The 26,522-nt window shown below is 35.7% G+C and overlaps 1 protein-coding gene across 2 annotated transcripts in view; it reads right to left on the reverse strand.

The window, feature by feature from the left end:
* Positions 1-26,522, reverse strand: part of LOC132131057 (protein strawberry notch homolog 2-like) — a 56,900-nt gene that overhangs the window by 14,150 nt on the left and 16,228 nt on the right. Inside the window, exons 4-8 of one of the 2 annotated variants that reach the window (XM_059542979.1) lie at positions 22,087-22,198; positions 1,683-1,832; positions 1,088-1,171; positions 718-817; positions 475-635 (exon numbers count right to left, since the gene is read on the reverse strand). In XM_059542979.1, the coding sequence (XP_059398962.1) occupies positions 475-635; positions 718-817; positions 1,088-1,171; positions 1,683-1,832; positions 22,087-22,198 (607 nt within the window). Of the gene's footprint in view, positions 1-474; positions 636-717; positions 818-1,087; positions 1,172-1,682; positions 1,833-9,579; positions 9,875-22,086; positions 22,199-26,522 lie in introns of those variants that run through there. The other variant, XM_059542980.1, reaches the window with a different exon arrangement.

Here is a 26,522-nt window from a genome sequence, read left to right on the forward strand (position 1 = left end):
TGCAGAAGAGTTCGACAAAGGATTACTAACACAATAAAACAACTCCAGGTATATTTTTGATGAGGATATGACAGTGCAAAATGGTTAAAATCTCTTAAATCTATGCTGAATGATAAAGACCATTTATTAATAATTTACTTGGGGAAAAAATGGGAAAAACTAAAATATAAGTACATAAACCAATTAATCGTAAAAATAATCGACAGATTAATCGATTATCAAAATAATCGTTAGTTGCAGCCCTAAATAATACAATAATTAAAACAAATAAAAGCAATAAATAAACAAATAACTTGATTATGCAGGATCTAAACGATTTAAAAGTCATTTGTAAACTGCCTCTAAATAAATAAATAAATATTATTTATCAAATATACATGGATATTTTTAAACAATATTATTGAGTTCAGTCCGTTGTTTTATTTTAAGGTTTTGTTGTGCATGTTTAACTAAGGCAAAGCTGGTCAGGGGTACCTGGCAGGCGTAAATAATGGCCTCCAGCTGCAAGGCAGACAGCATGCCTCTGTTGATGGTGGGCTCTGGGATGGACAGGGTGTAGGTGATTTCTGGAGGAGGTACACTGGATAAAGTGTTGGTCTCCACCACTCGGTCTGGATGGGGTATTCCTATCTTGGCTGAGACAGCAATACAGAGAGTGAATACAATATGAATCTTCCAGTAATAGCCATTAAATGTGTACATAAAGGCAACACTAACATTTAGAGGGCCTGTAGACTGCAAAGGTGTCAACATGGCCTAACTCTTCTGCCTCCTCCACTTCGATTTCCTCTTCCTCTTCTGGCTGTGCTCGGGGTCTCTGTGTAAACACGTGATAAGATGAAGAAAGAGAAGAAAAACAGAAAGAGAAAGACCGTTTGACTTTACAGAAAGAGACCTTAAAATCTTTCTTACATGTTAAAGAAATTATATTTATATTTTAGTAAAAATATTTGTTTTTAAACACTACAGAAAATACTATTACTAATATATTTTTCTAAAAATATATTTTTATTATTAAATAGTATCTTTATTAGTATTATAATAAATCCTTATTAAGAGCAATTAACAACTGTTGATTGGGAGTTACCTGATAACCTCCAATGGGTGGTGTATTAATGATAGCAGTGATGTCATCCAACGAGTTTAAACCTTGAAACCTGTTGGAATTCAACTGAGGAGGAAACAGAGAAACAAAAGAGATTGAAAGAGAAAGTTAAAGCCAATAGAAAAAAATCACATGCTTTACTATCAGAGCAGGAACAAAGTTCATGGGTGTGTCATTCACAGGTGTGGTTTCTCGTACTACGGAAATAATATTCAGCACCAATGCCAAAAACGACTGTAAACAACTGGTTAAGTTAAACATTAACATTTGAAGTGAAGTGATGTGTGGTCGAGTATGCTCTGCATTTAACCCATCCAAGTGCAGACACACAGTAGAAGTGGGCAGCCATATTGCTGCTGCACCCAGGGAGCAGTTGGGGGCTCAGTACCTTGCTCAGGGGTCTCACCTCAGTCATGGTACTGAAGGTGGAAGAGAGCACTGGTTATTCAATCCCCTTACCAACAATTCCTGAGAATCGAATGCGCAACCTTTAGGTTACAAGTCCGACTCTCACCATTAGGCCACAACCACGACTGGAATAAGTGTGCGTGTATTTGCTGTCAGGAATTAGCCTCACCTCTGGGACTGATGCTGGTGATGTTTTGATGTCCCATATCGTGGGCACATTGGGAGGCATGTCAGTGTTGATTAAGCTGTTAACTGTGTATTCAGATAAAGAGTCGGTCGGAGGGGAGAAGATCGACAGATCATCCAGACCAGAGAGGTCCTGAGAGAGAGAGAGAGAGAAAAGAAAAATTTTACCAGTCACTTTTTTACTTCCTGACCTGATACTGTGAAAGGTTACAGAGAAAATAAAGGCATATTCATGAAATAAAAGAAAATATATAAAACATTTGTTAAAATTGTGAAAACAAGGTCCAAGGTTGGTCAATGACGTAGAGATATATGAAGCATAGCTCAGTACGGCAAATTCATGTGAGTAACATGAGCAAATGATTGAATTTCATCCAGTGAGCAATGGTAAATGTGAGCGCACTTTAAGAAAATAAACTTCTTAAGTTATCTGGATATGAAACAAATGTTAATGCCGGATCTGAATGTGGTGGAGATTGTGAGACAAATTATAATGTTTAAACTGCATAATTCATAAATAGTATGCTCAAGAGTTCAGATTAGAGATAGCTGAGAGATATACACTGAGTAAATATACCTTGAACCACTGAACTCAAAATCTAATTAAGACACGAGCAGATGAAGTGCAGATGGTACGTCACACACAACACTACTGCACTACGCTTTAGCTGTGAAGGACAATGTACTCTGCTAAACAGAGGTGAGGCTATTGTAGTTTTGTATTGTAGAGTGTGTGCTTGCTATAATGGAATGTATGAGGGAGCTGAAGGGGCTCGAAACGCTCTTTGCACAGCTAAGATTTTCCAAGAACTCTTCACTGTTCGAAGAAAACCAGCGAGCGGTAAACAACCAAGAACTGGTGAGTTTCCAGGGGCTGTGGTATTTGATCCATTTCATTAATAAGGGCCATTTTTCAGTGTTAAGAAGAAAAGTGAGTCAGATTGAGGTTGACCTCAAAACGAGCTGTTTACAATCTAAAATCTATTCAAACTCAGGGGTGTACTGATACATTCATATATCACAATGCTCTAGATCCTTGTATTCTTTGTGCATTCATGTGCATAGAAGCTGTTAGTGTGAACCGCTGAATCATAGCTGCAACAAAACATGACTTTTTGCAACATGGAAGGTGTGTAGGTTTGTGATGTTAGTTGGGTCACAGCAGTTTCGTGAGAATCTCTGTGTTCGATTGCGTCTTCTTTCACAAAGATAAAAGGTTTAAAAAAACAAATGCATGGTAGTTCTGTTAGAAGCCACAAATTCAAAGTCTTGGTACTTCCTCTATACTTGATTATGGAGATAATAAACACATTAAAAACAGTGACATGAAACTGACAGTGGAAAACTTTGCCATCATGCATCATTTCTTTTTTATCTAAGATCTCATCCATATCACCTTTTTTTTACTTTTCATTTTTTTTTTAAAACTGTACACTCACACACACACACACACACACACACAACATAGTGTAGAAACATAATATTTACATATTTATTTTATATAAATATAAATTGTAATACATATTTTTTGTTTAATGACCATATTTAAATATACCTGAAATAAAATGTGTGTGTGTGTATACTGGTAGGTAGGTAGGTGTATGTATATATATATATATATATATATATATATATATAATATAAATATTTTTAATTTAAATATATATATAATTTTTATACAATTATATATTAGGGCTGTCACTTTTCGTTCGAAAATCGATTGCACAATCGATCGGATCAACCAAAAAAAGTTTCGAAAACGAAAATAGGGAATCGATTTTAACCAAATATGTACACTATTAATTTCAAAAGAATTAAACAATTAAAAAATATAGATGTAGCAAAACTCACAAACAAGCAGAAAAAGAAAATAAAGAATTCCGAAAGTGCAGTAGGCGTTGCGAAAGCTAGACAGAAAATACCCAGCAATTTAACGCGCCTATAGTTTCACGGTTTCAATCGCTGCATCTAGTGTTTTGCAAAGAAAATGGAGAACAACGGCAATAAACCTGTGCAACATGAGAGACGAGTGATAACCCCGAATAACTTGAGGAGTTCGATATGGAAGCACTTTGGGTTTTGGACTGAAAGTCAAAATATGAAGGACAAAGTGGTAAACAAACTTTGCGATCGTGAGTTCCCATATCACAGCAGCACTACACCTATGAGGGGGCATATACAGCTTCATCATCCAGATAAATATAAAGACCTAGAGCGGGAAGAGCCACCTGCTAAACAGCCAAAATTGACTAACTTTTCTCCCCCCGTCTGCACCTCTAAATGCTGCATGGAAAGAGGCTATAAACTCTAAGCTCGCAGAATTAATTTGTAGAGACATGAATGCAGCCGGGTTGAAGCCTGCAGTAATGTTTTTCGTTCATGTTATGGCAGCAGTCCACTCTGCATATATTTTTTTCGAGAATGTTGCACTCCTATAGCTGTTTGTTATTCTGCAAGAAACTTCATAGCAATAAATAAGAAATATTGCTGACTTGTGCGTATCCAGCACTCTCTTTACGTTCGTCCGTTATTTGGCGTTGAAAATGGAAACGTCTTTTTTTTTTTAAACATGGAAAATCGATTCTACAATCGATTCTATGAACAATTATGTCTTAAAAATCGAAAATGATTTCTTCACAAAAGTGACAGCCCTATTATATATGTATGTATGTATGTATGCATGTGTGTGTGTATATATATATATATATATATATATATATATATATATATATATATATATATATGTTTATAAGACATTCAAAGATTTGTTTAAATTATATAAATGTGTATTTGCTGAATGCTGATGGTTAAACGAGAAAGTATTATAATGTTTGCCTTTCTATTACTAATAATATAAGAGCAATCGTTATAATCTTTTTTTGAATACCTCCTTTTTTCAGAACTGTTAAACAGTGACAGCAAACAATGAAGTGGTTGAATGTTAAGAGTTGTGTGCTCAGGCGTTCTCAAGATAAAAATAAATAAAAGTAAAATAAAAGTCCTCCCTCAAACACATCAGCCAAAAAGAAAAAAGTATTGGCCGATGTTGATATTTGAAAAATGCAGATATATTGGTCTTAGTGATATATCGGTCGACCACTACTAATTATACATAAATACCCTTGAAAATATTAGATTTCCAATTGTTCCCAACTGTCTACAATTGAAATGTTGCTTGTTGGAGCAGCATGAAACCTAGACTTCATTAAAAGTCTAGGCCTAATTCACACCATAATTAGTTGACTGTTTAAGCAACAGTCTGTTCTTGTCTCCAGGCAGTGGTTAAGTTGTCTTTCCGCATTCAAATGTTTCTCATTGATTTCATTGTGCTGGGAAGGATGAAGTGCTTGTGGAACACGGAATGACTTGACAACAGACAAAACCACATTTATGCCCATATGTAGAATGGCAACATTCCATCACCTCTTAGACCTGACATAGACTCGCAGGACTTGAATTCACTCCCACTGAAAACCCAGGACACACTCAATTCAGGAGTGAAGGTGCTCCACAAAACACTCCTGGATCCATCAGCAGGGGGATTCTGAAACCTGAGGTCACAAGCTGCTCATTTGCACTGATCAAACGACTGCAGTCATGCTTGCTTTGACACAATTGCAAAGCACTGCCAAAAGGAACAAAGAAGTCCCAGAAGTCAATTTGATTCCAGTAGGAAAAAAAACCCAACTAAAACTGTTCTGCAGTTCGCCATGGAGAATGACTTTGGATATTGTTTAGCAAATGGAAATGGCATAATTTAACTTTGTACATTTTCGGGCAAACCGCAAGGAACAAGGCGAGACTTCCTGGAAGGCCAGGCCGCCTCCTCTCTCCATTCCTTTTCTCTACTGCTGAGCCAGCAAACAGGGATTCCCCCATTTCAGGTTGACAGAGTGGCATTGGATTGATGAATGTTATTAATATTTCACTTTTCCTGGAACGTATTTGCATAAACGGAACGTCAAAACAAAAAATGCTGACTTTTCCATTTGTTAGCAAAGATGTTGTGAAATTGAAATTGAGAAGGAAACTAATAAATGGGAAACATTTAAAACCTATCACAAAAACTACAGCAGAACTGTTTTTTCTTTTAATAGATTTATGATAAAGATGAATATAAAAGTACATACGGGAAAATGCATCAAAAGGAATTCATTCCGCCCACTACCAAGTGGCCTTACATGAACTCACTGACCTTGAATGAGTGAGACCATATTTTTGTTCCTTGAGAGAGACGATGGATATTTGACTAAATTGAGCCTTGTTACATGATCACAAGGTAAAATGCCTGCAAATAAACATAGTAACAGTTCAACCCTCAAGGTTTGAGGGTCATTTTCTAATCATCCTAGTGAAATCCATCATTGTTCTGTGGTTTCTTTGATCTTTCATTACACTTATGTAAGGCTGTAAGAACTAATCAACTTAAAATCATTTTTCAACAAATTTTGTCATGGTTAAGTCGAGTCTTTGCACTATGCACACAAAACCTTCATCAGTGACACCATGTAGTAAAACATTTCCATGAAGAAAAACACTTAGTCATATTTTTATAATGCAACTATTTGCATTATGCAAAATGGTGCAACCTCCAGCAAGTGACCGATTAAATGCTGCTTTTTTTGTGGCCAATAATTCTTATTAAAACAATATCAGTTGTTAACATCAAATTTAGTTATTATTAGAAATTGTCTCTTTGTTGTTTAAATTGCTAAATATAACTTTAATATCATCATATTATCTGATAGTCAAATGTTTTGAAATCCTGTAGGCAGTGCAAGTAATGGTGGTTTTATATGACCATTAACTTTAAATGGTTTTACTCCTTTTAAACTGTGACAAGCTTTTGTAATCACTTTATATTGTAATTGTCATGCTTTAAATCATTTGGAGATCATGGACAAGATGTAGAATATCTCGGAAATGACTGTCAGATTAATTAAGCATCAAAATAGCAGTTAATTGAAACCGTACACTTATCTAAGTATACTAATGCTGTTATATTGTTACTTCACTGGCAATATGTTTAATAATAGTCACTTCTGCATTTACAGGAATGCAGTGTGGTTGCAAAGGCGGCACATATACAGAGGAAAATCTGCATTCATTTCCATCCATCCTAAATCCCACCGTAGTTTCATCCACAGAGCAGGCTGACCTGAACTCCATAACCTGCAGTGTGGAAGACAAATACTGCAATGCTTCGACACTTTCCAGCCTTGTGAATGGACAATTTCAGTTCTGTTTGGGTTTTTGGATGTGGTGCTCTGTAAAACCAAGGCTGCTTTGAAGACTTCTGAGGTGTCTGTTTGGGTTGGGCTGAACTGGGCAAAGATGCTAGAGTTTCCTAAAGCCTTTTTTTCCATTCAGCAGGCGCCACCATGCATTGTCAGCACAAACATTCAACAACCAAAATGACAAGAAAACAACAAAATATATCCTCTGTGCCTGTGATTTACAGTAGAAGAGCTTTGAAAATTATTGCCAGGGGGAAAATAAAGACAGACACGGTAGAGATGAGGTGGCAACACTCATCTGTGGGGACCACCAGAAATGCATCATTTACTGTAAGCCTGCGTAAACGTTTCCTGTATGAAATATAAGGAAAAAGGTGCACCTGCAAGACAAGCTGGTGGCTGTACTCTGGTGTAAAATGAGTAAAGCTTGCGTGTACGAGTGAAAAAAACAAAAAACAGACAAATATCTCCTAACACTCCCGTACTGTAATAAAGCCTCATTATTACGACAGTGTGTCAGGTTACACCACAGCATGACACTTATTGAACCTTTCCAAGCAGCACTGACGGGAAAACTGCAGACAAGCCTGAAGCGTCACTGCCAGATTATCACATCAAGCTTCCTCAAATGTTTTATGTCCTATTTATTTTGTTTAGGGAGGATGACGATAAAGATCAAGGACAGTGATAAAAGAGATGGTAAAGGAGAGGAGAAATAAAATTACAGATGGAAAGAAAGAATTTTAAAAAATGAAAGATTATCTGAAAATACAAGGAAGAAAAGTGGAAAATAGAAAGAAGGACCAAACAAACAAAAAGAAAAATACGAACAATGGCAAAAGACCGAAAGAAAGATGGCAAACGAGTGAAAGGAAGCAGGCAAACGGAAAGAAGAAAGAAGGCAAATGGCCTAAAGAAAGAAAACATGTCACACAGAAAGAAAAAGAACGGACAGATTAACAAATGAAAGAATAAATGAACTACAAGAAAGTGGGCAGAAAGAAAGAAAAAAAGAAAGGCAAATTAATGAAAGAGCAGACAATCAATTAAAAGAATGGACAAACAAACAAAGAGACCACACAAACAATGGAAAGACAAAGGAAGAAAGAACAGATGAATGGACAAAAAAAGGACAGACAAAACAATGCGCATCAAAAAACGGACAAGTGTAAACTGTTGACAAACAATGGCTAACCTAAAGAAAGAGAGAACAGACAATTTAAAAAAGAATGGACAAACGAACCAGGCAAATGAAAGAATAGACAACCGAATGAAAGAAACAAACAAACGTGAAGAAAAGAAAAAAGTTCACAAAGGAAATCTGAACACAAGGAAGATGTGGTTCATGTCATGCAAGCTGCTGCAGGTCGTTGGTTTGGGAAGTGAAGACTCATTGTGCCTTAACAGCTCTTTACAACACAAAATAGAGGCCCAAACCCATCAGATAACAGACAAATCGTGATGAGCGGAATAAAGGGAAGTGCACTCCAGAACATACTCATGCAAAACACATTCTCATCTAAAATTAACTCAAGAACTAGGAGAGATCTGTGTGCGAAAAGCATGTCAGATTTCAAAAACTTTGCTGTGGTTCATCCACTTCCTGAGATTGATGCAATCATTAGTGCTTTTTAACAGCAAGAGGATTTCAAAATGCAAACTCTAATGCAGAAATGATCTCATGCAAAAAGAGCAATAATACAAAATTGCGTCAAGTCCAAGAATCACCTGTGTCCACCTCTTACTGGAAATCAGCTTTTGTGTTGTCATGCTTATTGTTACCAGTCAGCTTTTCTAATCAGAATAATGTTCCTAAATGCAAAACTGAATACAAAATATAAATCTTGAACCAGTCACATATTTAAAAAACTAAAATAAAAACAAAATAAAATGCTAAAAGAACTAATTGTGAGTCCAAAATATAATGCAAGTACACTGTAAAATGTGATTTATATATTTAATATTTCAATACCTATATACTATTTTGGATTATGTATACATATATAATGTATATTATTATATACATATAATAATTAAAATTAATTAAAATTAAATTAAAATTAAAAAATATTTTACAAATAATTACATATAAATAATAAAAAGTAAAATAAAAGGAATTTTATACAAACACACACATATATATAGTATTACTTAATATTACTTAATATTAGTATTACTTAATAATATTACATATTATATATAATGTAGTATATTATTTTAATATTATATACACATTTAAGTAAATAAAAAGTACAAAAAAGTATATATATATATATATATATATATAATTATCATATATTTTCTATGTATATAATAACTTACTGTATTACTTAAAGTCATAGTGATTACTTAAAGCCAACACTGACAAGATGATTGCAAAAAAAAATGCAGGCAATAATAACCCATCATTAAAAATGGCAAAATCATAGAAACCTGACAGCTGTGCGACAGATCGCAGCTCTTCAGAAGCTACAAGGAAATCATTTTCTTATCAAGGAAATAATCTGAGGGAAATAAAGTAGAGCACTAGACAAGAAACGTCTCTCCTTGGGCAATCAAACCTGAATTTTCTCACCTGGCAACATTTTATTTTTCAACCCCGTAAAATGCTACAAAAGCGCATTAAAGAGATTTGTGCTCTACCTTGGGAGGAGGACGCCCCATCTGTGCATAAAACTTAGTCCAAAACTGCATGAGTGACATGGGTCCAAGTCACTATCATTCACCTCCTGGAAACAACAGATCCTTTCCATGTGCTGGAGAAAGAACCGGCAAGCTCACAGCTGCAACATTCCCAAAGCCTGACAGGCGGACAGAAAAACAGCTCTCAGTCCTGCCGGCACAACAGGTACGTTTTCTAGGCTGGTGAGAGACCCCTGTGCCCTTCCTAGTAAAAGAGGAGTGACAGGTATGTGCATGGAGGTTTACTCATATTGATTGTGGTTTAGTTCCTCAATGCTAAAGGTGGTTGAGAGGGGAGGGGAGCTGAGCGAGGGGGAGGGGAGGGGAGGAGCTTTCAGGAAATGATGCCTTGTTGGTAAGTGACTAGAGTTACTGGCAGTCAGGCCCTCTTTACAGTACATGGTGTAACTCAACCGCATTCGTAGTGTAAACAGTGCAGCGCTACGGTTCTCCAGAGCGCTGTGGTGGCTGCACTGGATCTGTTTAACGCTGTCAGATCATTATTTAATGATTATGATGTTTAGTGGCTCCCAGCTGAGGGCATTTATTTCAGTCTGGGCTCTGCCTTTTTGTGTTCATCACTTATGAATGGAAACGAGTTAACAGAGTGTTTTTATGACTCTAGTCTAGTTTTAAAGGCACCTTAGATCCTAAATTAATTCAGATGCAATTGGCCGGTTTCCCAAAACGCATCAGACTGGAATAAACACCTGCCTGGGCTTCTTACCGTAACAAACATCAGGCCATCTGAGCGGGTCTAATCAGTTTGGAGTCCCGCGATGGCTCGTAATAGAAATCAATGTCTTGTGGAGGCACATCATGGCCGTAAGTAGCCGGTGACTGGTAGCACTGGCGACAGAACGGCGCCTTGATGTGGTGTGATTCAGTATTACGGAGATATCAGTAAACATGAGTCACTGATTATCAGCCTAAAGTATGTTTAATATCCTTCCTCTGAGGGGGTGGTGTGAGAAAGATGAGCTGTTAATTTACTGAACAAGAAAGGTGCCGATTTTAATATTATATACAGCATTAGGTAATATGAACTAACGATGCAGAAGTTTTATACATGTTAGGGCTGGGCGATATGGACAAAAAGTCATATCCCGATATATTTAGGCTGAATATCGATATACGATATATATCCCGATATTTTTTCCGCAAAGTGAGAGCAAATGTTCTGTCAAAGCCAAATATGACGTCACAAGTAGTTTTATTGAAACCGGCCATTTCAGTGAACAGTTGCAAAATCAACTGAATAAATAGTAAACAGGTTTCTTCACCTGGTTCATAATTAAATGGTCAGCTGTTCAAATAACAATAAAATGTAAAAAAAAAAAAAATAATAATACTGCATAACAATAGGACAGGAGTACCTTTTTTGAAATCAAAGCTCCATAAGGTGCACATTTAAAAAAAAAAAAAATCTTAAAAATAGCCTATAAAATAGGCTATTAAAATAGGCCAATCTTTTTCCTAAATAAATATATTTAAATGAGAAAAGTACAATATAATTTTTTTTTAGTTTTACAACTATAATGGCTTATTAAAATCAAAACAGATTTTATTCTCCTTTCTAACAAATCCACAGATGCAAATAACGAACATCACAAAAGAATATGACAAACCCTAGTAACTTAAGGGCAGCATTTACATATAAAGAAAGAACAAAAAGTGATCAGTTTAAGAACATTTTTTTTAAACATCAGCCTGAGGTTACCTTTTCCTTTTTGTTAACTCAATTTCTTATCTGAACAGTCTCAACCAGTTGCACAAGAAACAGATTATCAACTCAATAAACATTTTCCCCCTCTTTTTTTACTTTGATAAACAGTAATGCTGTCTTGAGGTAGACATTAGAAGACAGACAAGCGTATCCTCCTTCGTTTAAAGATTTTGTGTAAGAAACACCAGCCTGTCAACAGCATCCGGCTTCAGAGATGCTCTGTGGCAGGTCACGATATTGCCACTACAGCTGAAAACCCTTTCGGAGGGTGAACTGGTAGCTGGTACCAAGAGATACTTTTTTGCCAGGTGGCTCAGAGATGGAAAGAAAACTTCATGATCCTTCCACCACTTGAGAGGATCAGTGTCACTCTCCACACTTGCGGACTGCAAGTAACTTGACTGTTCATTTTCAATAGCCTCCCTCTTGGTTGGTGCAGTGGTGGTGGCTGTGCGCTTCTTGAAGAAGCTTGCCAGTCTCTTAGCTTTTGGTGCTACTGCTGCTTCTCCATCTGCAGGCTCAGGCACAGTGGGCACACATAGGCAAGGCCGTTGACAGCTGCTCTGATCAGCCAGTAGCGTCTCCACCTCCAAGACAGCTCTGTGCTTTAATGCATCGACTTTTTCACTTGGGATGTAGGTGGCCCTGAACCGAGGATCCACAAATGAAGCCATCTCCAAAAGGTCAGTAGTGGCTGGGTCAGAATATTTGCTGTTGAGGTACTCAACAATGCTGGTCTTGATCGATTTACAAAGCTCGCTATCACCCTCTTCACATGCCAGGAGACTTTCGTTAAAAAGGTGCAGCACAGGTTTCACATATGATAGAGTGACGTACTCCTCACCTGATAAAGCATCAGTAAAGTCCTGGAGAGGTTTCAGGACCTTTTGGACTGCTTCTAGGACCTCTAAGTCCTGCCAGGTAGGGACAAGATGCCTGGTCTTTTTGTCATTAGACAGGACTTTGGCCAGTGCTCCTTCCTGCTCCAGGACTCTCTCTATCATCTGCTGCCTGGATCCCCAGCGTGTGGCAGACTCGGTTATGAGTTGGTGACTTGGCAGACCCAGCTGAATCTGGACTTCAGCAAGATGTCTCCTTTTCTTCCAGCTGTACGAAAAACAGCTTACGATTCTTTTGCACAAAGAAATGGCCCGGGTGACACGCTTGTCATTCATGCCATGTCCTGTCAGAATCATAAATAACTATTAAACAAATGTGCTTATGCGAGAAATTTGACTCTGGTTTCACTTTAACACATTCATACAACTAATCCAAAATCAAGCTTTAGAAATATTCTGCATTAATATTATTTTCTTGTTTCATAGTTTATTTTTTTAATCAACACCAGTACTGATCACAAATATTATATTTTTTTCTGAATTTTAATCATGTAAGTGATTTTTATGTATTATTATTTTTGTATAATTTATAAATGATGACTCTACTGTATGTACATTTACTCGTGTTCCGTTCTTGTTGTTGTTCTTAGTATTTAATATTAATGCTATTTTTTAATGCTACTTCATATTTCTACTCCACTAAAAACTCCACAATGTCTAGGCATATGTGTCAACATTAGTTTCTAGTTACTTTGCAGTTTGCTATTTTCAATCCAGAGGAAAAAACTATAGTCTATCATAATAGCTAAATATATATGTTACCTTGATGATAACAACAGGCTAACCAGCATTTTAAAGTCATAATTACCTCACCTTTACCAGCTGTAACATTAAAGTGGTAAATACATCAATGCATCACTAATTATTATCCAATAACGGAAACCTAATAAAAATGGTTCTGAAATCTACCATTCTGTATTGTAAATGATTTTACATTTAGCACTTTAAGTTTTGTGTTTTATTAATCTATTTAACCTATATTTAACAATACATACTGCATTTCAACGGACACCTGGCCAAGACAGCAGCATAAAACACAAAGTTGCAGACAGACACACAAAGGAAAATAAGGAAAAACTAACATTTAGTTTTTGATTAAAGTAAAATATCTGAATACTCCTTACAACACTGCACTCACCAATAGCCAAGTGCAGTCTGTGACCGAAGCACTGCATCCTCAGCCACTCGTTCAGCTCAACCGCTTTGACGATGTTGCTCCCGTTGTCGGTTGTTATAGCAACCAGATACTTTTCTTGGAGTTTCCAGCTTGCAATTGCGTCCTGCAGGGCCTCAGCTATGTGCTCACCGGTGTGGTCCTGGGGGAAATAACTTGTTTGCAGACACGCTGTTTTCATCTCCCAGTCTTGAATGAAGTGAACTGTTATGCTCATGTAAGGCTCACACGTCCTGCTCGACCACATATCGCTGGTCAACGCAAAATGGGTCACGTTAGCGAGCCGGTCAGCAAGGCCCTGTCTGATTTCAGTGTACATTTGTGGCAGTGCTTCTCGTGCAAAGTAGTTGCGACTGGGAAGCTCATATCTCGGGTCCATAGTTTTCAGTAGCTTTTGGAATCCGATTTGTGCCACAGTTGCAACGGGGACCATATCTTTAGCAATGTGGTAGGACACCGCTTTAGTTATAGTACACCACTTGACACTTTTCTTTTCATAAGGCACATTGCGGGAAAATGAAGTTTGCAGTGAGCTTTGTTTCGGGGCTGGAGCTTTTTCGGGTTGTCGATGGCTTGCGGCTGGGGCTTCTGCAGCGCACAGTTTCAAAGACTCTTCGTACTGCAGTTTGTGCCACTGTTTTAGGTGGTGAAAAAGATTTGTAGTGCTTCCACCCCTGGCTGTAACTTGTTTATTGCACTCCCTACAAATAACGTGATGTTGTTGCTCATCTGATACTTTGAATCCGAACCATCTCCAAATTACTGAGCCACTGCTTTTTCTTTTACTAACCAATTCCTCCGTGCGCTCCGCAGACGTAGTTGCTTCCTCAATGTTTGTTGAAGAGTGGCTCTGTGCCTGCACCCCCCCCCCCCTCGAAGAGGAGGGGCGGTGGCGCGGGGAGCAGCGCAAATTTGAACTATATCGATATATGCGATATGGTCTAATTCCATATCGCATCTAAAAATATATCGATATATTTTTTATATCGATATATCGCCCAGCCCTAATACATGTAATCTCTATGTTAATGCATTAAACTGTGTTAATGTGCACACACTTCCTGTACTGTTACTAGTCACCTTTGTAGTCAGAATGATTTTCCTGAAAGCAAAATTGAATGTGAAACTCTAGAAACACATCTAGAAGCTCTATAAAACTTTAATTCTAAAAGTAAAAATACATGCAAATATTAAGTACACTATAAAATTTGTTACTGAGAAAAATATATTTGTATTTGAATATTTTTATCTTTTATCATTTATATATATATATATATATATATATATATATATATATATATATATATATAAACACAATATTTATATATTAAAGTAGATAAATAAAATAGAATAAACAAGAATGTTTTACTGTAAATTAAATATAAAACATTAAAATGAAACTAATAAAACTGCATAATACAATGTATGTTACTGAGAACAAAATTATATTAATAATACGTTTTATTATTTATCATTTTAAGTATAATAAATTAAAACAAATATTTTTAAATAAACAATTTTAAATATGTAAAAAATGTGCAATAAAATGTATGTTATTGAGAAAAATATATTTATTATTATGTATTATATATATATATATATATATATATATATATATATATACATACATACATACACACACACACACACACACACACACACACACACACACACACACACACACACACACACACACAACACAAGTATAACTGATATATTGATATAAGATAAACACAGACATCCTCCTTTCTTGTAAGGTGTGTAGGAAAAATGGCTTCCAGTTAAGTCGAAGTGGAGCAGGCTAAATTAACGACTGTAGAATTCATCTGAAATCCACTTACGGCAACCTCCCACCTATAGCCATCTGAACATTTAAACGAATCCCTGCAGAGCTTTCAAACACGTCAAGTAGTTCAAGAAAAAGGCTTTCCAAAGACCCTCCCAGAGACACAGATGATGATGCATGCACTACAAAACGTGCCTGTGACAGGAGTACGCAAATGCATGTAGGTCTGTGAGCTTTGTGGTTGGCCTGTGGTTTCACATTCTCGTGTTGTAGAGTTCAGGTTGTCTTTTCCTTTAGTTTGTGAAACATCTTACGTGCTCATCAAAGCAAATAAACCAAGAGGAATGTTTCCACTTGAGAAACAGACGAACAAATGAACACTTTAGCTCATGAAAATGCCTCTTTCCTCCTTAACAACCATCTCTGTAGCCAATCAGAAGCGAAGTGAAAAGCTGGGCCAGAAAAAACAACTAAGAGAAATAATAATGCATTTGTATAAGACCTTCATTACCAGATTTCTTTTTTCTTTTTATAACTGCAGGTCCATGCATGAGCATGAACAGAATCACAGTTCGTCTCTAGTGCAATCACTGTCTCTTCAAACGTTCAGTAAAGCTCTGTGCTTTTGCACAGCTGCAAACTTATCAACGACATCAGGCCAGGTGCAGGAATACAGTATGTGTGACAGGTGACAATAAGCATGTGTGCAAGTAAGATTACCAGAAAGAAGCGAAGAAAAAAAAAGAATTGATGCAAGAACGCTGCGTGATTAATCACACTTCCTCTGGTTTAATACAAAGAGAAAACAAACATGTAAAAACCTAAATTAATGCTAACAAACTTCAAATACATAGAAATTGTTCAGGCAATCATGTAGCCTAAAAGCTTTTTATATAGATGCATTCTATTTTATTTTTTAAATAATATAATAATATAATTATTATTGTTATTCTTTAATTTTTGTTAATAAAAATATTGTTATTTATTATATTATTTATTAATAAATTATGACATTATTTTTAAAATGTATCTATCACCATTTATCATAATTTATAAATATATGAACAAATAAACAAATATTAAAAATACAAAAAGTTAATTTTTATACATGTGATATTACTATTATATATGATTACATATTATATACACATAATAAATAACATTTATCATCTCTCTCTCTCACACACACACAAATGAAAATTTATGATATTAACAATACTATTACTATTATTATTTAAAAAAATACACAAATTAAATTAAATACACAATTAAATACACAAAATAAATGCATTCATCATTATCCTATATAAATGAATAGATAATATAACTATTATTATATATGATTTCCTATATACACAATAAATGATAACAATTTTTTTATTAATTATTCTCTCTCCGTGACACGCACAAAAATTAAAATTATGATGAATATTAAAAATAGCATTACAATGTAAATTATGATAAATATTAATATTAGCATTACTATTATAAGTAAAAAATAAATAAAATAAAAAGAGATATTATGATATGCACATAATAAATGATGTCCTTTTTATTTATCATTATCATATATAAACAAATATTTAAATAATATTTGTCAGGTTTTATTATAAAACTTGATTAAAAAAACAAAAACAAAAAAGTTGTTGTGATCCGTCACTAATCAAACCTGTAAACAGAGCTATCTTAAATAGAGCACCAAGCTGTGGGTGGAAGGCTAGAAGATTTGTGGTCTGTCGTTATTTTGATTGTACGGTCGTACATCCTGTAAACAACAATTCGTGTCTAAACAAAAAGAGGAAATCCTGAGAGAGCTTCACATGATGAGGAACGACATCCTGAACAAGTTAACTGCATTGAAAACATTTACAGATTGAGTATGTGGCACTTATTAGAAAGACATGCAGAAACGCTGTGGGGATATTAGGCTGAATTCATCTGAAGAGCATGCGTGGCTCTCTCGAAGGCTTCTCGCTCTATTAGTCATGAGCTCATGAGTTATATTTTCTTAGTGTCAGTGTGATGGAGAGTCTTCCCTAGAAGCAGCTGTGTGCCATGACTGTGATCTTCTGAAGGAAAGCATGGCATTAACCACAACAGAGGATGTCTTACTCACCATGCACCTATCTTGAGTCTGAATCACCCAGACATGTTTAAATCCGACTGTACTAGACCAACAAAAAAAACCCTGACGTTAGCAAGAGCAGATGGAAGATTTGATTTGACACAAATTTTATGTGCTTTCTATTTGACCATAGCATCTCTGTAACTAAACATGCTAAATCATTACATCTAGGATCTTGGATTTGGATTTACTTCCCAGAGTCTATTTGTTTTTTCAGACTGTTAAAATAATTTCATAAAACAATAAATAATTTCAACAACTCATTTGCATCACCAATCAGTGCCATTTTTAATGTTTGAACGCTTAAATGCTTTCTGAATCAGGACGTTGAGAAGCTTGTGCGATCCATTTATAGGATGACAAAATATTTTGAATATTGGAAATAAGCAGAAAAATATAATTTAACATGAATAGTTGAAAATATTTAATTATAAAAATACAATCCAAATTCATTTTCAAAATATTATTGCAATTATTATACAACTTGTATAATAATTACATAATATTTGCCAGGATATGTCTATGTACTGTATACACACAACTAAAATTTTTTATTAATTTAATATTTCATATAATATATTTGTCAGCTTTTGTCTAACATTCAATAAATATCATGAATACTGAAAATAAAAACAGGCAAAAAAAACCTCTATAAAATATTTTTTTTCTTTATCATTAGGGATGCATCGATCCGATACTCTGTATCATTATCGGCTCCGATATCTGCATTTTCTGAGGATCCGGTATCGGTCAGACGAGACTGATCCAAATCCGATAGTGTGCGTTTATTAGCCTATTCTGTTATTGTTGAACCCCACAAAAGGCACAAAAACATTATTAAGCACCAAAACATTTTTGAGAACATATTTCAAGAATTTTGAAGCTGTTCCATAGATTAATATTGAAGTCATTAAGTTCAAGTTCACATAAACTCTTCTTTCCACTGCGGCTGTCTGTCATCCTCCATTCAGTGTTCAAACTGCGTGTCCCGTTTGGTTACTACAGTCAAAACTATGAAACTCTCTTCAAGAGCATACAGTAACTGAGGTTTAAAACTGTTCAAAGAAACTAATGCACAGATTTAATACACTACGTATCAATTTCTCTTCCTTTTGTATTAGTGATGTCCGGTTCATGAATGAATCGTTCAATTAAACCGTTTCTTCTTAGTAGGGCTGGACGATTATGGCCTAAAATCAAAACCTCGATTAATTGAACATTTTACCTCGATTACGATTAATGAACGATTATTTTGTTTCTATTTTGTTTTTTTGCCTCATAGTTCACTGACAAGGTTTGTACTGTAAATATGATTGACTATCAGCAGTTATTTTATCTATGTTCGTAACATTTCTTACTAGGGTTGGGTATCGTTTGAATTTTATCGATTCCGATTCTTATCGATTCAAGATAAAAAAATCCAATATAAAAAAAATTAAGTCAAACATTTTTACAAAGCATTCTGTTGCAGCTGAATAACATGAGCAAAAATAAGCAGCCTACAAAACACTGCAAGAGGAATTTTGCCTGTGATTTAAACAAAAATACCATAGCAAAAACAACTAGATTAATATAAATTTCAAATATTAAAGTGTTAAAGACAAGTAATAAGATAGGTCAGTAATAAGAAAGGAACAAACAAATCAATAAGAAATAAATAAATACAACTAAACTAAATTTCAGGTACAGAAACTGTAATTAAAAGTTTAAAAACACTGCATAGTTTTCTTTTTATAAATAAAATAAATATTAATCAAGTAAAGTTATTAAATATATTCAGTCAAGATCAGTGAATGATTTTCTTTTGTTCTTTGATTAACATTAATGACAGGCAGCGCGTTTATTAGGCTGTTGTCTCTTTAAGCAAAAATACTGTACATGTGTGTTTTCTTTCACATCTTCACACGGCTGTGTTTATGATGATATACTGATGTAGTTTTTTGTATCGTAGTTTCGACTCGTAACAACCTTTTCTACAGTTAAAATACACAGAACAGTCCGAGAACGGACACAAACCGGGAATCCGCAGCGCGACTGCCGACCCCTGCTCTCTATGCACATGCTTGTGCTTCATGTGCGCTGCACAAACATGCTATAATAAGTTTTGAGATTCTAAGCTACTTTAGTGATAAATCACAGGACAGCGCTGACAATTAGTTTCTGCGTTCCTCTGTGCGCGCGATCTTCACAGCTACTGTTTATATGAGTGTTCGTGCCACAATGCAGCTGCGCGAACATGGTAGCTCGATATAATAATACACATCCAATCATCTAATCACTTGAATGTCCAAACCATAAAACAAATACAACTGACAAACTTTAGTGAAGACGCAAGGCTCACCGCTCACGCGCCATCACTATGTGTTTAACCGGCGTTCACCTACGTGTTTTGCTTCTATGCCACTGACTGGAGAGCAGAGTCATGTGACTACACATGGGCTAGTATGCTTTTAAGGGGGAAGTGTTAACAGGATTTAAAAAACCGTTAAAAAAACGGTTTTGATTATTTTTCGATTAATCGTCCAGCCCTACTTCTTTACTTCCGGTTGAACCAGTTCATCAAATCAGACTGAATCGTTTGAAACGGTTTGCGTCTCCAGTAGGATTTAATCCACAAATTACTTAAGTTATTTACTTTTTTAACGTGGCTAACACTCCCTCTGAGCCGAAACAAACCAATATCCCGGAGTAATTCATTTACTCAAACAGTACACTGACTGAACTGCTGTGAAGAGAGAACTGAAGATGAACATGAGCAGAGCAGCTTATGTGTTGTACTAACTTTTCTATGTGGACTCGGAGAGCTGTGCAGCCTTCACACTGTGACTCTGTTTTGTTTCAAGCTCATCATTTTGCGCACGGGATGCGTGAGCGCTCTGTATTCGCGCTTTTAATATTATAATACTTTTCTGCACAATCAAAGATTATTAATAGTCTCTCTTGTTCTGTCCTTTATTACTGTGCTATACATTTAAAAGAAACATCTTTTAGATTTATATATAGATGGATATACTTGTTTTTTCATGAATTTATTTTACAACAATACAAAGATCAATATGTAACATTTTACCAGATTTTAAACTCTAGTGAAAAAATATTTCACTAGATTTTATAAAATTATTGTGCACCCGTGATTTTTATAGAATCTAGAGTATCTTACGCTGCTGAATTATCCACTAACTTAGTTTATAATAGTATTTTTGTCATAGATTATGATTATATATTTTTTCACTTGTTATTTTTCATTAAAATGAAGTTGTGTATATGTAGTAGATTGTGATTATCACAAAAGAGTGGTGATCAGGTCAATACAGAGAAGTATAGAAATTCTACATTGATTTAAAAAAAAAGAAACTGTGCTGGTATCGGATTGGATCGGTATCGGCAGATACTCAGAATTTTTGGTATCAGATCAGTTCTGAAAAGATGGTATCATTGCTTCCCTATTTATCATCCAGTCTGAATACTTCATTTAAAGTGTTTTTCTCTTTTGTATGATTCCCATCAACCCACACTCCTAAACAGGTTCCTTTATTTAGCTTTATTTTTGTATTTTCCCCCCATTTAACCCATTGAGACTGAAATGGGTTTATCTATTTATGTAATGTTCCTGTTACAAACACTCAAGTAAACTTAGCTACAGCGAGGCGGGAACTAAAACCAGTGCTTGAGTGATTTTGTTTCAGTGTCAGAGCGTGTGGTGATTAAAGTGCTACAGCGCTGCCTGGAGCCAGAGAGTTTGTCGCTGGTGTCTGACTCCTACACAGTATACATGGCAGAGAGCCGCAGTGCATGAAATGAGCAGCTCCTGCTGTTATGCAAGGGTCAGAAGGTTGGATCCAAATTTAATCCCCATTATTTTCCACTTATAGGTGCGGGACGCAGGTCTAAACATGATGGGGAAAAGGTGTGACAACACCGATCAGTCTGCTTTTGTATTCTTTTTACCATCTGTCCTGTTTGGGAGGCACCTTTTCATAAAAAACAATTATTTGTTCTGTAGAAATGTGAGTGGAAGCATTTCAATGGCAGTGGGACAATGGCAAATGGGAAAAATATTTAGAAAACCTGTTTTATATTTAGAATGATTTTTACATTAAGTGATTTTTTTTTTGTGCTGAAAGTAGACTTTGATGTTAAGGTTTCTGTGTGTCTTCTTCAGTGGCGATCCAGTACCAAACACAGTACCATATTGTTTATCGTAAAAACTACATTTCAATGGTTTTACGCATTTAGCAGGAAATATAATACCATGCAAATAAACCTTGCGAATGACACAAATCATGGGGATGTCACGCAACTTGAACAAGTGACAGACAAATTAGTGCCAACTTGAGCTCAATACTAATCATAATAACTCAATACTTATCAAAAATTATAATTTTTGCCATAATTGAGCAGCCCTACTAACAGTCCAAACTTTGACTCCGTGATCACAACCCATCCACTGCTTTACAGAACCTAAAAAAGGTTATTTAGCACAAAAAATGGCTCTTGCCACTCAAATCAACTCAAACTCTAATTTGCAGACTTGAAATTTCCTAAAAAGCTTCCTGAAAAAAAGTCAACTGTTAGAAAAATAACAGAAAGGAAAGATGCTACACATAATAAACTTGCCAACAACCAAGTAACTAAATGTGCTTATCGATAACAAGTCTCTGTAAGATGACATAGACGTCATTTCATCAGCTGTGAGCACAACACAAGAAGGATCAGAGCCTCCAAAATATGCCAACGTCCTGAACAGCAGTGTCTTACCGGAGGGAGGTCGTCATTCCGAGAGAGATTCAGACCAGGGAAGTCAAAGTCACTGAGACCATTGGGAAACAAATCCGTGGGCATGTCCAATGGGCCGTTGATGAGCTGCTGCCTGAGAAATGAGACAGAATAAATGTAAGAGCAACGTTCAGAGTTTCATGATGGATCACGAGTACAGTAAACAGACAGGCAAAAAAGGAAGAAGGAAATTCTCCTTTTCGTGTCATAAAAACAAACAGTCACGTCCTAATGACAGCAATGTGATCAATAAAATTAAAGTGGGACATAAAAGAAAAACAATGTATATTGAAGAAACAGTAAAATGTATTTTTAAAGAGACCATACTCAAAAAGTAAGTAAATAATGATTACATTTTCATTTTTACGGTTTAAATTTAATTCTAAAAAAGTTCACAGATGTGTATAACTATACAAAAGTGCCTCCACTGATGGCCTACAGTCGTGTGTCATTCATTCATTAAGTACCTCGTGCCTGTCAGGTGACGCTCACTTTCAGTTCTCTTTCTTTCACTTCACTTAACTTTGTGGGAAATCACCGCGATACAATTCAGGAAGCTTCACACCGAGGTGGATATTTTTATTGTGCTGCTAGTTAGGATAATACAGTTGAACTGCTTCGACAGCAAGCTGCCACTGAGCATATGTAAATATTCTAAAAAAAGAATTGCACTAAATTCTAAAAATATAAAATAAAGCATTTACACTACCGTTCAAACAAAGGTTTGCGGTTAGTTTGGATTTATAATTTTAGCAAGTAAGGATATTTTAGTACAGTACTAGTACAGTAAGGATATTTATAATGTTACAAAGATTTGTATTTCTAAATAAACTCTGTTCTATTCATCATTAAAAAAAATGTTTTTTTTTTTCCACACACACACAAAAACTCTTTAAATGATTTCTGAAGTTACATATGACATTTAAGACTGGAGTGGAAAATTCAGCTTAGCATCACAGAAATAAATTGTATTTTATAATATTTTCACATAGAAAAGTCATTTTAAATTGTGATACTAAATATTAAAGTTAAGAATGTAACGATGAAGCTTAATTGGTTATGTAAAGTTATTTCAGGTCGAAGTAGCTGTATTTTTTATTTATTTTTTATAAAAGATTAATAAAAAACTAATTTGAACATGACACTATAAGAACATAAATATTTATTAATAAAGTAAATATAAAGGAAATATTACAGCTGCGTAACAATGCATTTGTGTTCCTCAAATAAAATAGTGCATATTTAAATATCCTCAGACTCAAGAGGTTATTTGGAAATCCCCTTCTTCTGATATTGTTCCGCAGGTTTGGCACATCGATTCAGGCACATTCCATCCACACACTACAATTTACTCGGCACTAACCTCTGGAACACTGAACCCATCCCATAATGCCCTGTCTCTGCCCAGTGTAATCTCATCCCTCTTAGAAAAACCACTTGTATATGAAGCGAACGGTTCAGAAAAAAGGACTATAACATCATTTTCAGGCTAGTTAATAAATACTAATAAAGTATATTGTCTCTTGAAACAACCTGTTTTTTGTCTGACCATTTTATTGCTTTCAGACAGAGTGTGGCGGTTAATAACACTCACAAGTCAAGTCTAGACACCTTTATTTGCTGAACATTCAACACTGTTTGTTCAACACATTATGACAAGTTGAATGGACTGTACGCCTCTCTTTCAATGCTTGTTTTCATTGTGTTCAATTAAATATGGCACCAGATCTTTTTTTTCCCTACTGTGTTACGGGCCCAAGCCTTGGGGGTTTAGTGTTTAATGTTTGTTTTCCTTTTTTGCTGCTGATTTGGTTAGTCTTTCCTTCCAGAGGTTAAGCTAAGCAGATGAGGAGCATTGGTGTGGTGGTGTGTTGCTGCCAGTCGCATTATCTCTACAGTCACTGTTTAAGCTCTGTAAAGAGCGTGACATACACTTGACGAGGAGTTTTGTGTGTATGGTTCGCTGTTCTATCATCTTGACATCCAGCCAGCCGCTGACGATAAGCTGTGTTCTGTTCTGTATTTGGTTGATTTTTGTTGATCTATATTTGTTTATTTTGATGAATGTTAGTTTGCCTAGTTTAGGTTCTTTTTTTGTGTGTGTGTGTGTGTTATTGTCTCTTATTCTGCTAGTGATGATGATACACGGGTGGTGTTGGTAAAGATTTGTGTCTAATTATATGATTGATCTGTCTTTTTGGCTCCCGTGTTTGTTTATGTTACTAGAACCCTTTTCAAATGAGCATTTTAGAAAATAGGGTTCGTAACAACTGTACTGGTGACATTCCTACATGTCTGGATGACACTATTACTGACTCAAACAGTTTTTGTCAGAATCAACAAATATTATTTATATTTAAGACAAATTGTAAGGGGGCCAAACAGTTGGAGCGAAAAAGCAAAGACGTCCTGTACAAAATGTTGGTGCAATAATCCAAAAAATTTGGTTTTATTGGAAGGTGGAAAAATATTTACAGTGCTTGAGGAAACAAAAATAAATAAAAACTGTTCCAATAAAAAACAAAACAGCAACAATGTGCTAATTTGGCTAAACCAAATGACCCAAGGGTGCAAAACTGCTCAATCGACAATCAGAACAATAACTGACTTACTTTCAGCCAGCAAGCCTATTTATTGGCTGATGCCCCTCCTCGTAAAATGTAAATGTGTAACAATCAAATTAAATAATATTGTAACGATATCAACCTTCATATTCATCCGGAAGAAGGAGGCGGGAACCGGCGGACAATCAAAAACATTTTAATAACAAAATAAACACAAAACAGCGCACCAGCCCCTCACGGACGACTGGTGCGCATAAAATAAAAACCAAAACACAACTAAAAGCCCAGGCCTGGTCCTCTCTCCTCCTTCACTGTCGTCGCTCCAGTTTTATATCCTTCCATCTCCTCCATGGGCCTCGAGACCGGTGGGACGAACAGGTGTAGTTCATCTCCAATCACTCCCCCGGCCTCGCTCCCATGTCCCTCGGCCCCGCCCCACTCGTCACAAATATAAACACCCAACATAACCGGACTTAAACTTTCCAAACCTGTAAAACAACAATTAACAGATCAGAGTTTAACAACAAATAAATGGCAAAAAAAAAAAAAATCACCCTGTAGCCTAAGACTGGTTGCCCACTGAAGATAAGCAGGGTTGAGCTGGTCAGTACCTGGATGAGAGACCTCCTGGGACCTCCTGCGGTTGGAAGAAGTGTGTCGTAATGGCCCAGTATAGTGACAGGGACACTATGCTGTAAAAAGTGGCGTCCTTCAGATGAGACGTTAAACCAAGGTCCTTAAAAATCCCATGGCACTTCTCGTAAAGAGTAGGGGTGTATCCCCGGTGTCCTGGCCAGATTCCCCCTACTGGCCCATGTCAGTCATGGTCTCCTCATAATTCCCATCCACTGAATTGGTTCTATCTCTCTCTCCTCTCCACATATAGCTGGTTGTGGTGAATGCACTGGCCCTGTTGTACTGTGGCTGGTGTTGCATCATACAGGAAGATGCTGCACACTGGTGTTGGGTGAGGAGAGACCCCCCTCATATGATTGTATATCATATAAAGTGCTTTGGGTGTACAGCAATACACAATAAAGCGCTATATAAATGCTTCATTCATTCGTTCTTTCATTTAAAACAACTGTTCCTAAGTTATCCCTCCACTGACATCACATCAAAATGGCAGCTTCCGCAGGAAGTGATGTGACTGTTGCTTTAAAAAGTAGTTTGACCTAGATAAAGGGTTTGATGTTACAAACTTGGAAGTTTAACTGCAACAAGGTTTATGGGAAATTTATCACTTGTGTTCTAGCATTTTGTTCTTATTTTTATTTTAAGAAACATTTTGATTTAAGAAAAACTATAAAGAGAAACTAAAACAAAACAAAGGAGTAACAAACTTAATGACTAAACAAAAACTCCAGAACACCTTCTGGATGTTAATATGCCGGCAATGCCCAGTACAAGTGATATGAGTGTGTTTGTAAGTCCAAGTTTATAGAGTCAACAGTTTAACCTGTGACACAAATGTCATGAAAACAAGTGACACATTCGTACATAGACTATCAATAATTAAAAGGTAGACATTCATTTCATTCAGAGTAAATCACTCACATATGCGACTAAATCTTCAATATGGGCAACTAAATAATGTCTATCGTTAGCCATTGGCTAATAAATTCTTAGATTTTACTCACCAGTGTTGTGTGCTAGAGGCTAATTATAAGTTTAACATAGATATATTTTCATTCACTTAACCCTCTCGGACTCATTTATTACTACTATCATTGTTTTTGGTATTATCATTTATTATTTCATTTGGTAATATACTTATCAATTAATAGCAAGTACTATTAATAATAAAACAATATTGTTAATTATAGTTATTATTGTATTAATAATACTACAGTA

This window comes from Carassius carassius, chromosome 48 (assembly GCF_963082965.1).
Source record: "Carassius carassius chromosome 48, fCarCar2.1, whole genome shotgun sequence".
In the NCBI taxonomy this organism is placed as follows: Eukaryota; Metazoa; Chordata; class Actinopteri; order Cypriniformes; family Cyprinidae; genus Carassius; species Carassius carassius.